Source organism: Clytia hemisphaerica, unplaced genomic scaffold (genome assembly GCF_902728285.1).
Source record: "Clytia hemisphaerica strain Z4C2 unplaced genomic scaffold, Clytia hemisphaerica genome assembly, whole genome shotgun sequence".
NCBI classification, from domain to species: Eukaryota; Metazoa; Cnidaria; class Hydrozoa; order Leptothecata; family Clytiidae; genus Clytia; species Clytia hemisphaerica.
This window is the reverse complement of record NW_027103657.1, coordinates 3285-18490: the sequence shown is the minus strand read 5'-3', so window position 1 is coordinate 18490 and position 15206 is coordinate 3285. Positions and strand designations below refer to the sequence as shown.

At 33.4% G+C, this 15206-nt stretch overlaps 2 protein-coding genes across 3 annotated transcripts in view; one reads left to right on the top strand and one right to left on the bottom strand.

Moving 5' to 3' along the window:
* Window positions 1-10607, bottom strand: part of LOC136803188 (vesicle transport through interaction with t-SNAREs homolog 1A-like) — a 37122-nt gene extending 26515 nt beyond the window's left edge. The window contains exons 1-8 of one of the 2 annotated variants that reach the window (XM_067059923.1): window positions 10453-10607; window positions 10026-10084; window positions 9433-9543; window positions 9016-9102; window positions 8725-8809; window positions 8458-8528; window positions 8152-8213; window positions 6471-7290 (exon numbers count right to left, since the gene is read on the bottom strand). In XM_067059923.1, coding sequence (XP_066916024.1) covers window positions 7200-7290; window positions 8152-8213; window positions 8458-8528; window positions 8725-8809; window positions 9016-9102; window positions 9433-9543; window positions 10026-10084; window positions 10453-10546 — 660 coding nt within the window. In that variant the 5' untranslated portion in view covers window positions 10547-10607 and the 3' untranslated portion in view covers window positions 6471-7199. Of the gene's footprint in view, window positions 1-6470; window positions 7291-8151; window positions 8214-8457; window positions 8529-8724; window positions 8810-9015; window positions 9103-9432; window positions 9544-10025; window positions 10085-10452 lie in introns of those variants that run through there. The other variant, XM_067059922.1, reaches the window with a different exon arrangement.
* On the top strand, window positions 3300-4877 carry LOC136803268 (transcription factor ATOH1-like). The gene has a single exon (XM_067059996.1). It carries the CDS (start codon window positions 3756-3758, stop codon window positions 4659-4661), a length of 906 nt encoding a protein of 301 aa, XP_066916097.1. The 5' UTR covers window positions 3300-3755; the 3' UTR covers window positions 4662-4877.
* Window positions 10608-15206: the final 4599 nt, after the last annotated feature.

Sequence of the window (15206 nt, the reverse complement as noted above, 5' to 3'; positions counted from 1 at the left end):
TATCTTGAAAAGAACTTTTAAAAATTCAAGATAAAAAATGTTCTTATAAAGAATTCAAACAATCTCTTAACACATCTAGCGTTTGATCGCTACTCGCTTTTTTCAAACCCCCCTACAAATTCGAGGACATCCAAGCCTTTTAAGCTAGATGCTTAAATATTCCAGGGGGTTTGGCTACTGAATTCCACTGGCGACAAAACGAGTTTACATAGGCAATTAACAGATGGGTAGATTAAATTTTCACACACCCTAACCTCTGGGTGCCTCGCATCTTAACATTGCAAGGTGTTTTGGTAGACTAAATTTTCTTTGCAAACTTTGAACGTCAAATAGCGGCTAAATCAACGACACGAGAAAACTACTTTTTCAACTTTTCTGCCCTACTGATGTATTGACCATAGGAACATCAATATTCCTTGACTTTTCAGTACTCGTAAAACTGATCTCGTGCTAAATTAGTGGTGATATGTTAAAAGTACAAAACCTCTCTGAAATGTGTATTTGATAATTTTTTCATTGGAATTCTATTTCATATGAAAACGAAGCTGAGTTCTTGACTACCCAGCTGGCACACAACGTTGTTTTAACGTTCAAATAACGTTATATGAACGTTATGAATGTCAAATGGACGTTGTTTTGACGTTGTGTGCCGGCTGGCGAAAGTCGAAGAACAATGTGAGCATCTGTTTCAAACTTCCGAAATAAAAATAAGAAGAAAATCCAAAATTTTGCACAAAAAAAATTGACTTTATATAAAATATACGCTGCTTTCATAATCTATACCATTTTGAACACAAAGCTTGTCAGGTTTGGGTTTGGTTATTTCGAAAAGTGGCTTTTACCTTTGCGTCTTCCTAACAAGTCCCATAGAAGTCAAGAATACACTCTTCTCGAGATGCATAAATTTATTGTTGTCCTCGTTTTCAAACAGATTTCATTGCTATGAAATTCATATTCACAATGATAATTGTGTTGTTTACACCTCATGAGACATTTTGAATTTCAAGTACTTTTGTTTTAGAGTTAATGTTTGCCTTTTGGGAATTTAAATTGGTTTAAATGTGTAATTTCATAGCAATGGAATCTGTTTGAAAACAAGGACAACAATAAATTTATGCATCTCGAGAAGAGTGTATTTAAGAATGATGGCACTAGGCTGGTTCAGAGAGAGAGTTGAAGGTTTGTTACGGACAACAAGACCCTTCTTGATTTCAACACAGGCTAGAAAGATAGTGACTAAAGGAGGTAATCATATTTTTTACCGACAAAAGTAATTTCATTTTCATTTTTTAATTTTGTAGTAAATTTTTGGAAACCAGGGGGGCTCGGGCACTGCGGAGAAGTTTCTCTCTCTTTCGCTATCCCTTTTCCCCCGTATCCGCAATTTTCTTTAAAAAAGTTCGAAATTCCATTACAAGCTTCTATAAAAATAGACAATTTGATCTATCCTGGAAGAATTTTAATTCATTTTTCGTAAAAAAATTTCCATCTGTTAATCTTGAACTAGTATCCTTTTGCGATATTTTTGGGTTTCGAATTTCTTCAGTTTACAAACAAAAGTGATCTCATTAAATAAATATAGCGGTGCTCGGGAGACGAAATATTGATAAAATCTCACTTGATCGTTTTATGACTTATTTTTAAGAATATTATTTAGGTGGGGGTACAACTGGGGTACAAATTGAGCGGAAATTGGGGTATTCTGGATCTAAGAAATGATAGAAAGCGCTTAAGAATTCAGAACAAACTTACTTTTGAGTTTGAAAAATAATAATAAAATAATAGTACTAGATTCTGTACTGTGACTAAATAGAATTTCTCATAAACTTATTCCTATAAACCTAAGATTCGGTCGTACGGAAAATATTATTCAAACAAAACATTTGATCTTCACTTGTCTACCAAATTTCATTATTATTTTTTGACCGAATCTCTATAATATAATTTGATCATTTTTAACTCACTCCTCTCGGCTTAGTCAATGCGATCACGAATTTTATCAACTTTTTTAAAAACTGTTGATCTCTTTCCTGATTATCGAGCAAATCAGTCATGGGATCACAGCATAAACGCACTAAGGTAGACAAGAAAAAAAGATAACAATTTTCAAAAATGGCGACGAAACTTCACTGCCACTCCAAAATTCTTTATATGTTCACAAACAATGAACATAATTTTTTGACCATTGTCTCTGAATATACCATTGTACTTAGAAAATTTTAAGCGGACGGCTCGATAAATGCAGCCAAACGGATAAAGACAAAGAATCCAACCAGTTAAACAAAATAGGCTACTCAATCTCCTAGCTTTTCTGTATCTTTTTTATTTATTCTGCAAAAAAAGCAGCAAAAAAAGTAGTGGAATCTTGGTAATCTCAAGGTTAATCTTAAAGGTTTTGTTTTAAGAGTGATATCGTTTGCTTACTCATCAATTTTAATTCACAAGCTTTTTCACATTGGATTGACACGGATGTGGAGCAAGATTGGTCAGAAAGAGGAAAAAAACAACATTTTTTTTGCTTATATCAGCATAATATAACAATAGGCACACTGTCCCCATATGAAAAATGTGTCTGATATGAAACGGGAACACTTATGTAAAAATAAAACCTTTAGGAGGAAAATCGTCACCTTTTTCATTTCATAACAAAATTAAAAGCCTAGAGTCCGATTAGCCCGGTAACGGTTGTTGTCCTGAAAGGCTTTATAAAAATGCCCCGAAATTTCCGGACAAAAAATGACGTCACTGAAAATTAAAAATATCTCGTTAAGGTGATTAAAATAATTTCTCATGAAGGAAAAATAGTTAAGGAATGAGCAAGATCATTTCAACAAAAATTATTCAAGGAGCAAAAAAATGTGTCACTGTTTGTATAAGGATAGTAAATTTAAGAAAAGAGATGTTTCAAGGGTACTAAAACGCAACGGGCCTAAAATGTTTCTCCCCTATATCCCCTCTCTATGATCTGATCAAAAAAAATGTGTTATTATTTGCTCAAATTAATAATATATTCAATTCATTATAATAATATAATATTTTGTTGATTTTAAACCTTGTTTAGAAAATTCCCCACTTTTGTTCTAATTCAAAAAATTCTAAGGAAATTTTTTTATTGTCTTGGTATTATTTTAAACGATTTAAAAAATTTCATCATTGTTCTATGACTAAAGAATTCAATTAATTTATTGTTCTGTAAACTTTTGTTCCCTGTTTAGAACATTGGAATATTATGGAGGGTAGAACGCCTATTTAAGGAGAGGGGTACAAGGTGAGGCACTAAAACCATCTGTTCCTACGGAAGACATCCTCAAGGATTGAGACATTAAATTATTCGCCAAATCTTATTGGTTGGTAGAAGCTTGAGCGAAGAAATCAATTCCGATTCTGATAGAAAATTTGGGGAGTTTCAAACGTGGAAGCTTAGCGTATTGATTGGAAACTTGTAAACAGTCATAGGAAGTGGAACCGTAACGAAGAAGGACGAAACTTGAAAACTTGCAGAATTGAAAGTCATAGAATACGAACGAAATCAATAAATACAACATCTTCAAAACATAGAAATACGATATATCGAGAAGATTGTCAAATTCATTTGTAAAGAGAAGTAGTACCTGTGAAAAACAAACATTTTACTCAAAAAAAAAGTTCTCACATAAATCACACTTCGAAAAAGCAGGGATAAACAAGGCAACTTTCAAAGTTTCAGTACAAAATACTGTTACCTAAGACTGAGACAGGCGAGGCAAATTTGGATAATGGAGACGATGAATTATATTGATGGATCCTCTGAAATGGCTTTTGGAGGTCAGGAACCGTACCCTTATACTAACTTCTTGAATAATTGTCAATACCAGGAGACGGACGATATGAACAATAGCTATCAGTGTGCATACGGTAGCAACTACCAATCAGATTTTAGCGATAGTTCAGAGTTAAATTGTGATGAATTTGATGATGTAGATTGCGGTGGCATCATCAGTGGAGCCAAGAATTCGAATTCAGCTAAACTGGATCGTGTGAAAAGGATTGTGGATAATAGTGGACGCAAGAGGCGGATTTACAGTACGATACATAACGACCCGAAACAAAGCACTCGACGTTTTAGAGCCAATGACCGTGAACGTCGGCGCATGAACTCACTCAATGGGGCCTTACAGGCTTTAAAAGGATGCGTACCTTCATATCATGGTAAAAAGAGACTGACTAAATTACAGATTCTGAAATTTGCATGTCACTATATCAGTGATTTATCTGATATTTTGTGCACAGAAGAAGATTCTAACCCGCAGACAAACTATCCTGAAATCAATAATAACATTTCTAATACAACAGAACTCAAATCTCAAACAAACTTTAATACTGCTGATGCATTCTCCAACATAATGGCAGCGACAGGCGATCAACAAAGAAACATGATGGACCAAGAACAACAAATACAATCAATGCCAATAGACCATAATAGCGTGAATGGATTAAGTATGTTACAGAGACTAGAATATTTAACTTTCCATAGCTACATGGCTGCTATGACGGACGGTAATGAAAATCTAAATTTACCGGGTGTTTCGGATACTTCAAGTAATCCCGATTTTTTCCCGATTAATGGAGTCGACCAGCCTAACTTAATTTCGCCTAATAATAATCATATTTATAATTATTGAATTAAAAAATTTAATTCGATTAATTTCAATTTCATACAATCTAACTTTAAAAGTTTTTTGCATATTTTCAAAAAAAGATTCTTTTAAATTATTGTCACATTCAACATAATTTTCAAATGCTGGGCATCGATGGCATCGAAGAATATCATAGTTTCAAATTTTTTACCTAATTTGCCCTAAATAATATTTTATTCACAGAGTACTTTCCAGGGTAGAATAATTTTTTCAGATTGAAAACTTAATATTTTGGAAAATTTGGTTTCTAAATTTTAACAATGAAAAATTCATTTTAGCTTAAAATATTTTAGGCGCGCTGTAAATAAAGAGTGGAAATTTTTTATATAAAAGAAAAAGGAATAATATACCTAAAATTTGATATAAAAAATTAACAGTACCTCAAAATATGAATGGAGAGGAAAAAATATGTGCTATATTTTAAATAGTGTGATATTTTGTATCAATAGCGAAAAATATTTATTCAAAAAATTTAAATTATTATTCTATGGTGTTCAATATTTAGCCAATCACTTATCATGCGATTCAATTGTGAGAGGTTCTATCAATTCAAATACAGTAGAAATATAGGGAATAGAAACTGGGACATCAAGTCAAATTCTAATTCATAATATTCGTGACAAAGCGAACTAAAATCAGTATTTTTCACACTGGAAGTTCTAGAAAAACTTTTTACCCTCAGGGAAAGTAAATCGAATGCCCCAATAATTAGTAGGAAAAACTAAGCACAGAGTATTAAAGACGCAAACACAAAAATATCCCTAATTCAGCCAAAACTCGATTAGAAGAGTTGGTTTCAATAAAATCTAACTATTCCTTTTCCTAAGTTGAATAGCGTACGGGCCAACGTCATGCCTACATAAAAAAGTCAGAAACCCTGATCTAGTGGGTCTATAATTATAACACTTGGTATACATGTTTCTATATTAAAAGTCAGAAAATTTCAGATCATTAAGAATACTTTTCAATGAGCTACAGCAAAAGGACGCCAGGGTGGTGGAAAAGACCTTCTGATAAAAATAGGCTTAAGACAGACAGCTTGATTAAATTTTAGTCTGAGAATTTTGAAATGCTACTTAGTCGAATTTTTCGCTAATATGAAAAAAATCGAACCGAAGAAACATTAATTATTATTATTTATAATTACCCTAATATACAATTCTTGTAACATAACTAAATATATATAATATCAAAAAGCAATAAATATTAAAATTATTATCATTTAAAGAACAAAATTCTCTATAAACTACATAATTATAAAAAAATGGGTAATTTCATTTCAAAAAAATTGAAACAACCGGCCGTTTTTCATAACCTATTGGCGTCCAGTCATCAGACGCTGCCCCTCCTGAAGGTACCAATATTTTGGTAAAAACAGCCTTTTTCGTGGTAAAACACTAGAAAACGTGACTTTTTTGCCTTTCTAAAATATGGCCTGAACAACTAGTGTAAAATTAAAAAGGACTTTTACCCCCTGTTAATTTATATTTTTTAGCGAGAACCAAATCAAACGACTGGCAGAACATAATAATGCAAAAATGAATGCATCAATTTGAAAATGTAAAGGTCAACAAACTTTGGAGAGATCATGAGTAGGAGTTTTACGCTCGAAACGAAGGAAGATATGACGTAGCCTAGAGCCCAAAGAGAAATATATTCAAATACGTCAGGCGTACAAATTTTTGTAGGTCGAAAATTTGATTTGGGTCATTGATTTGAAGTTTGCCAAGCAAAACAAGGCCTGTTCAAATCATAGAAGAAATAAGTAAGAATCAAAAATAAAATGAGACTTACTGATTTTGATCTTCTTCATTTTCTTCAGCTTTTCAAGTAAATTCCATTTGAAGTTTATTTATTTTCCTTTTAAATAAGTTCACTTGGAGAGTGTTTTGTTGTAGTTTTCCACAACTATTGAATAGTTCCTTCACCAGGTTTAATGTCAACCAGTCTTTACCAATAGGCACATTTAAATCTTTGCATGAGATTTATTAGGTCTACATAGATTCGTCAGTATTATCAACCATAACTCTAGCAGAAAAATAATTCCATTTCAGCTCTATATTTCACTTGGTAAAGCTGTAGAGAAAAACACAAGAATGTTCGACGTTCTGACGTTTGTCTTTCAAGTTTTTTTATCAACTTTCATTTGGTATCCATCTAGACTATATGATTTCGTTGATTTTGAATTCGTGATCTAAGTATTTAACCTCTGGTTCTCTCTGCTGTAGGAGGTATTTATTCTGGTTCACAATGCTATCTTGACCTGCCTTGCCAACATTTAATTCGTTCATTCACCTCTTCATTTACAAAGCAACAAATAAAATTCCTGTTGGAATTAATTCGACTCAACTCGAGATATAAAAAGGTTGTCTTTCTGATGATACGAGCCCTCCCCATTGGGGAGGCTGTCTTTGTACTCTGTACAAAATGAGATTGAAAGAAACCACGTTGTGTTGCCATGACACCATTCTCTCCAGTCAGCACCTTGTTGAGGAAGCCATTGTGGGTTATTTTTTGGGTTCACTACTTTTGTGAAGCATAATAGATCACCACACATATAACAACCAGAACCATCAAAATTGCCAAACACATCAACATCCGGTTCTGGATTACCCTACACATAACAACGAGAAACAGTTTTTTGTAGGCAAGTGTATATCCCTATATCATGCTCGCATTATACTTAGCAATCTATTGTTTTCAAACAATAGAGCCATTATTTAGGTACCGAAAGTATAGAGTCTGTATATGCTTATAAACGTTATGCTTATAAAAGAAAAAACATGTACTATTATAACCAGATGACTTTTTAGGTGGGTAGCAGATAAACAAGGCCTAAAGACAAAGAATCCTTTATAAATCTACTACTTGAAACGAATTTTTTGTATAGAATTTTTGACTGAAGATCGTGACGAAAAGTTGCGTGAAACTTTGAGTATCAAACAATTCTTATCTCAACTTCAATTTATTGTATAAATCTACTATAGATTCTATCAAAATATCCAGGATATCTCATCATAAAAGCCTGAATAAAATTGATAACCAAACCCATCAACCAAACTGATTTGGGTTAGCCCTACAACAAGCTCTAAACCCTACCATGCACAAAGAGGGACGGATACAAAACCAGTTTTAACAACGTGGACAGTGTGGACTGGATTGCCTATAGTAATTGCACTAGTAATACGAAAGTTCGAATCTCATTTCAGTCCACAGTTTAGTAGTTTGCTGTCAAACTGAGTCCAATAATGCGCTTTAACAGGCAAAAAATGAACATGAATTTTATTTGCTTTTTCAAGGACACCACGGCTGGTTTTAATTAAAGGGGTTTTAATTAACACGAAATTTCTTAATTCGTGTTAATCATATGTCTACTTATATACGTGTAATAAGGTACGTATTGGCACTAAATAGTTAGTCGTTAAATGTGACAGAAATATATACGCTGTTTATTGCGGATAAAAAATAACTATACCTCCTCATCATGCCAGTGAGAATTCTTGAGCTACTCGACAAATCGTTATTGGTATTCCGCAGCTGAAATGAAATGATAAAAATGAAAACTTCAATGTCACTCATCTCAATAGATTAGATTAATACTGTCATTGAGAAGAAAAAGCTGTTTTGAATGGAAGTCAAGGGTTGTATGTATTTAAAAAGGGTCGTATGTTTCGAATATCTAGGTTTAGATTTTTGGTCAAAAGTTCTCGAAAAAACTCTTAAACTGTTAGACCTGATAGTATTTATTTCTAACCAGTCAGAAAATCTTATAAACTTATACCCTATCTCGAGTCCTGGTCATATTTTCTCGATCACGACTTAAATTTGTTAAAATTTCTTCACCAAGCTCCTCTGAAAAAAGAAAAAAGAAAAAAAATATTTTTAAACTAATCGCAAGAATGTTGAAGAAAATATTTTTAAAATCAATCTTTTTGAGATAACAGATAAGAAAAAGGTATACATTATGGAAGTAAAACCTGGTATAACTAAAAGAAATTACTGATACGTTTTCTTTCAAAATATTTGTTTAAAATTTTATAATTCAAACCTGTTTCAATACAAACTCTGTAGCCTTCTTCCAGTCTTCGATTTGATCTTTCTACACGTTCAGTGTTTTCTAAAAGGCGTGATCTCTGAAAAGAGATATTTAAGAAAATTTTACTGTCTGGTTTATGCATTATCCAAATCACACAATATACATCACACGTCGCAAAACTTGCAAAACTTTGAAACCATTCAGTGCGAGTTTGGAATTATAAAGAAAAAGATTTTCAGATCTTAACCAAACAAGAAATATATTTTCATTCTTATTATAAAATTATGTTTTTAGTTATTGTACCTGGTCCTCAGATTGGCCTCCGTCTTCACCAGCCAACAGCTCTGTTCTTGCGTGCTCAAGATCTGTCATTGATATCTTCGACTTTTTCTATCAGTTAAAAATCATATAAAAATAAATATACAGGGTGTCTCAAAAAATGATGTGTATTAGTTTACGGTTAGTTTTTTTAGAAAGGCTGGTGTAATATCTTAATAATCACCTTGGTGTAAACATAAGCTCTTTTAGCCCAACAGATTATTGTCAGGAGTTTAAACCAAGCCTTCCTCTCACGCAAAAATTGGATTTAAACAACAAATTAGCCCATATTGTCCAAATTTTGACGAAAGAAGCTTTATCTTATACTTTTCTGAGACAGAAAAACTCAGTCTGAGATTGTACAATTTTGAATTTTGAATTCTTTTTTAGAACAATACTTACAAAGTTTTGTTCCAAAGTTTTAGATTCATCCTTGTACGACTTCAACCGGCTGGAAGACGCGTTTTTGCGGTCACCTGGTAATCCACGAACTTCTAGGTCCATTTGTTCAAGCTAAAAATGGAAAGTGGAAAATAATGTTATGAATATACTTCTATATTATCACTTTTCTATACAGGAGCACGTTTTTCAAATGATAATGACACCTTTTAAGCAAGGTATTAGTCCTGCATAATTTAAAGAGTGATTGATGTTCTCATACAAAAAATACACAAGAGATGTGATGATTGAAATCAGTAAAGATTGTGAATTTATTAAACTATAACCAGAATGAACCAACCTCAATCATGTTCAATTGGTCAGAGCTACTCATCGTAAGACAGTAGCATTATAAATCATTAAATAAGTTTAAAGTCCTTTACATGTAAAAATACTTAAAATAGATATCTGCTGGATTCAGTTTCTAAAGAAAAGTCAAATATATTTGCAATGTGCTAGATGTCTAAAAGTGTTTGAGTCAAGACCAACTTGAAGCAAATTGAAAATTGGCAAAAAAGTAAATAATAGTTTTCTTTTGTTTACAAGACATTCCTTACAAGTTCTTGAAGCTCATCAAACTTCTGCTCAACATCATCGATCAATGTTCTTTTTGGAACTGAAAAGAAACAAGTGCCACAAAAGACTTTGAGTGCGATTAGATTTATTTATAAGAATAAATGACCAAGGAAAAACTATTAATGCATGAAGGGACTGGATTTCTGTTTTGCTGCAACTAATTAATTCTTTATAATGGAATTTAAAATCTCCATGTTAGAGGTACTTGAAAATCTTAAAAAATCATTGAAGTAGAATAAATTCTTTCTTAGAAGTCTTATAGTCAGCGCAAATGATCATGATGTTTCACATCAAAAAGCAAATCCTATAATTATTTTGCACACTTTTCTGATTTGAAGAAAAATTCTTTGTCGACCCTTATCATATTATAGAAATTTACATGTAGCATTAATTTTAGAAAAAACATACCTCCATGAAGATTGGGTATCTTGTTAGTTTTTGAAACAATATCTGCTGATAAAACACCAAAGTCTTTCTCATACTCTGTAAATAGATCTCCCATTTTCCCAGATAAAATATATTTTGCTTTTAAGTTGTATGTTTTTGCTTATTTGTTAACCATTCACTATTTAAGAAGGAAAGATAAAATATTAGGGGCATTAGATATAAGAACATGTTGTCATATTTAGGGGCTCTCACTGTAAGTATTTGATAAATTCAATAGTTGAACACTAATTGAAGCAATTAAATCTTCGATTAATTTCGATGAATTTGATTAAAATCAAATTTGATTATACCTTCGATCAGGCTATGCCAATGTTTGATATTTTGAGCTTGCAAAAGGGCTTCAAAACACCAGGTTTTTTAACTTTTATCTTGTTTATCAAAATGCTGTAATCCCACGTAGCTGAGGACCCCAGACTAGAACCCGCCATAAGAGAACTTTGGTTGAACCAAAAAAAAATCATCATATATTTTTGAAAATTCACAAGCTTTTTTCGGTTGTGCTTCATTTCGAAAATAATGAAGATCAAGAATTACCATCAATCCTGTGAGTAAAAATTGCTATTAAGACTAGTCTACGAAAAGTATGCGTGACTAAATACAATGTCTTGCAAATTAATACAACAAAATATTGTATTACTTTGAATAAACGCCCCAGGTATTTATTAAATTTTTTAGATTTAAGGAAGGGCATTTATTTGAGGGGGGCGTTTAAAAGAAGGGGACGTTTATTAAATAATTCATAAACAAGGTCACTTTCTTGGAACAGAATTGAATTATTAGACTTTTATCATATTTGAGACAGATATTTAAATCTAGGGATGTCAAACCGTTTGATACAAAAAGTACGTTTTGTTGTATACTGTATTAGTTTTTCTTTGTATTTAAATACTTCCTTATTGCTGCTGTTCAACTAAAATCCTTCTAGAGGAGGCGTTATCAAGGGGTGTTTATTTGAGGGAGGCAATTTTCCTTAAAGGAGGGGGCTTTATACAGCTCTGTGGTTGTAAGTAAAGGTCTTTAGAAGCATACAAAATGAGGCTTTTTAAGTAAAAATAGCCCTTTAGTTTAAAGTTCTGTCTTTTGGTCTTTTAAATGAGAATCCATAGGACAGATATAATAAAAAAAGGATTTTTTGCCGAACCATTCCTGTAACAGTTAAATGTCATTAGTTATGGTCTCTGTGCAGTGTCAGCTCATTTATTTTGTTAAATCTGAGTGGACGGAATCAAAAATGCTGCTGTTTACGTACTTAAAACTCTAACTGCAAAGGTTGGCATGGACTGTCAATTGGTTACATCTGGGTCTTTTCTGCTATAGCAGTGGTCAAAGAGCCAGATTACCATAGCGCCAGGGGGGGGGGGGTTCAAAGGGTGTCCAAAAAGCTAAAATGTTTTAAATATTTTGGGGGACCTTCAATTTCAGGCCAACATCTTAGCAACAAGGTGTTCCCCTATAGTTACAGGGGTTTGTGCAAAAAGCTAAACATCAAATCTCGTATTTTGTTTGAACCAATAAAAAATGTAATCGTCAGCAAAATTACTCGAATTTGATTGGTTTAGAGGAGTGCGATTAATCGTTAATTGCACTATTACCACTTTTTGCACTCTTTGGCAGGGGGACACTTTTGTCCCCTTATTCTTTTCTCTCCCAAGTCCTGTGTCAGAGACTTTTTTTTACTATATAATAAAAAACAAAGACATTTTTTTTCTCCAATATAAAAAAGAAGAAAGAAATTCGCTTTGTGTACATAAGTTGCATTGCAATTCGAATGTCAAAAATTTTCCCTTTTTCTAAAAAAACTATGATTTACTAATGATTATTTACTGACGATTACTCGTAACAAAGGAGAAAATACCGTAATTTGCACTCGTCCTTCGGACTCGTGCAAATTACTATTTTCTCCTTTGTTACTCGTGATTAATCGTTAATTGCACTCCAAACCATACGATTACTAGTACAAACTTTTTCATGTTTCACTTTTTTGCTCCAATTCTTTAAATATGAAATTATTTATTTAAAGTTCTTCTATTATTCAATGATTTTTTATGGCACTTTGGTGACAATCTAACTCTCACATCAAATTCCCACTTTCTTCTAAAATTGAAGATGAGAAAAAAGCTAAGCCTTAGGATCACGGATTGAAACTAATATATTAGGATGAGATTTTACAGCTGCCGCTCATGCAAGGCAGAAAGAGGCTAGGGGTGCCAAAAAGAAGGGTCAGTTTTTTGAAGTTTGCAAAAAACACTACAAAGATCTTTCAAATTCAGTATGTGAAAAGAGTTAGTAAAAAATACAACTTTTCTATTTTTTCTCTTTTTTGCAAAAGTTCTAGGAATGAAAATAAAGGGATAATGATAATTGAATACTATCCACTGATGATCCGCGACAGTCCGCGACACTATCATAAAGCTAGAATCGCTTTGCGCACTCTTCACTTGAGAAAATAATTGACAGATTGAACTGCGCGGGAGCTCGCAGGCGTTCTGCGAGTGTTCTTAGCTCAATCCTCGGACCGCACACAAAATGGTAGACTTAGCTGTGACAAATCATTTTGATGGGAGTTGTTGGAATGTTTATATACAAGGCTCTTAACAGAAAATCCTTTGTTTTATTGTCAATGATGACAGTGCCGTTATTAATTTTGATAGATCTGACATATAGGTATTGATGTTTGTAAGTGCGCTTTATAGTTTTTTTCCCATTGAAAAATCATATTCTGGTTTTCATGTTATTGGATGTTGTTTTAGAGCTTTAAAGCTAGTCTGCCCGTAATCTTTACAAAGATATTTATATTTCATGGGGCGCAAAAATCATGATATCCAAAATTTACCTCCCCAGTTTGCTCGAATTTTTGTTGACCCACCACGCTTACTGGTGCAAGGCTGGTGGTGCGAGGCAGGCTGAAAATCAAATATTTCTATTGCTGACGTATTTGACATTTTGATGATAGATGTGATGAACTAATCTAAATCTTAGACTCTAAGCCATTAATATAAAAAAATATAAAACGCTCTGTCTAGCTAGCTAGAGCCCTCTGGCTCTAACCTGAGATCAGATTGTGATATTGTTTTCTGCTGCACACCACACTAAAGCTCTACAAAGGAATGTGTAAAAACATATCGTAACTTGGTCTAATATCGACACCCGTCCTCTAATTCCAACACCTTTTTTATCAGCCAAAATTTATGGAAAGGTTGAAACTGTTTTTCTTTGCTTGCTTTATACCGTCAACTGCTCCAACTTGGGACTATCTTACGAAACATGGGACGGCCATTCCACCACTATTTCACCGAACCTCCAAAGTCATTTGATTTGAGTTCAATGAACCGTGTATTAAAAAATACACGATTTCTCTTTCGCACCGAGTAGGCTTTTAAATCAAAATATGAAAAAAATCTGTAGTGGAAAACACATGCGAATGTTAGCGTTTGACTTCACTTGCGCGCCAAGTTACACACTCGCTATTTGTTAATCTCATTGTACAGTAGGTGGTTAGACGACGGGTGTTCTCTAATTCTCCATTCGCCGTCCGGTCATTTTAAATGAAAACAAAAGTTAAAAAGGGTGCGCTATCAGTGAAAGTTATCGTGACATGTTATGACAGAAAGTATGATTGATAAACTTGTGGTAGAGTTATCAAAACAAATTTGTTGTCCAAAGAGAATTAACAGTAGTGAAAATACAGGCCAGATATCAATAAGGCGTACACTCGTCCCAAGTTGGAGCAGTTGACAGTAGCAGTTAGAGAGGAATAAATCCTTTTTTTCAATCAGTGATTCAAGCTTTCATTTTCTTTCTCTAAAGAAGGGTGTCGGAAATTAGACGGTCGTGGCTTCTTTTCGTAAAGACGAAAGACAGATCTGGACTTATTTCGTACTTTCCAGTTTCTTGTTCGTAGTTTTTCTGACTTTCTGGTTCTGTGTGAGTTATTTACTATGTTTTCTAACTTACGAATGACTTACCGACAGATCGCCACCGGTGGGATTCAAACCCGCAAAGTTCCGATGTTTTGAAACCCAATGCCTTATCCACTGCGCCACGGATTCATGCCAAAAGAGCGTTTCTGACGGCTATTATTTATATTGTATAAACTACATACCAGACTGTATTAAGAGAAAATCACAAAAGAGTGCTTTTTTCGAGCTCCAACCCTAACCCTAACTGATAATAACCAAATTCCTAGCCAATCTGATACGTAACCACACCCAAACCACACCCATACCCAACCCTACCAGGTCGCCTGCAGGTCCTGACACTATTCCCGCATGCCGGATCCGAAAAATAGGTACATGTCTTTCGATCTTACGAAGAAGCCTTCACCAAATTAGACGAGGGATGTCGATATATATTAGACCAACTTTTTGAACTTACGACACCCTTCCTTAGAGATAGGAATAATATGAAAGTTGGAATCGGTGATTGAAAAAGATTTATCCTCCCTCACCACTAAGGAAAGAAAAATAATTTTGACCTTTCTTTTATTTTTCAGCTCTACTAAAAAAGGTGTTGAATTTATACAAGGATTGTTGACATTAGACCAAGTTACGGTATCAGTTTTCGACTTTCAGTCGAGGATTATGCCCTAAATAAGAGATATACTCTATTTAAGAGAAGGTCTCTTATATAGGAGATTTCTTTCTCTTAACTAGGAGACTTTTCTTTCTTCGCTAATTTTTGGCCTTCTCATCATTTTGCGCAAGTTTGGAACTTCA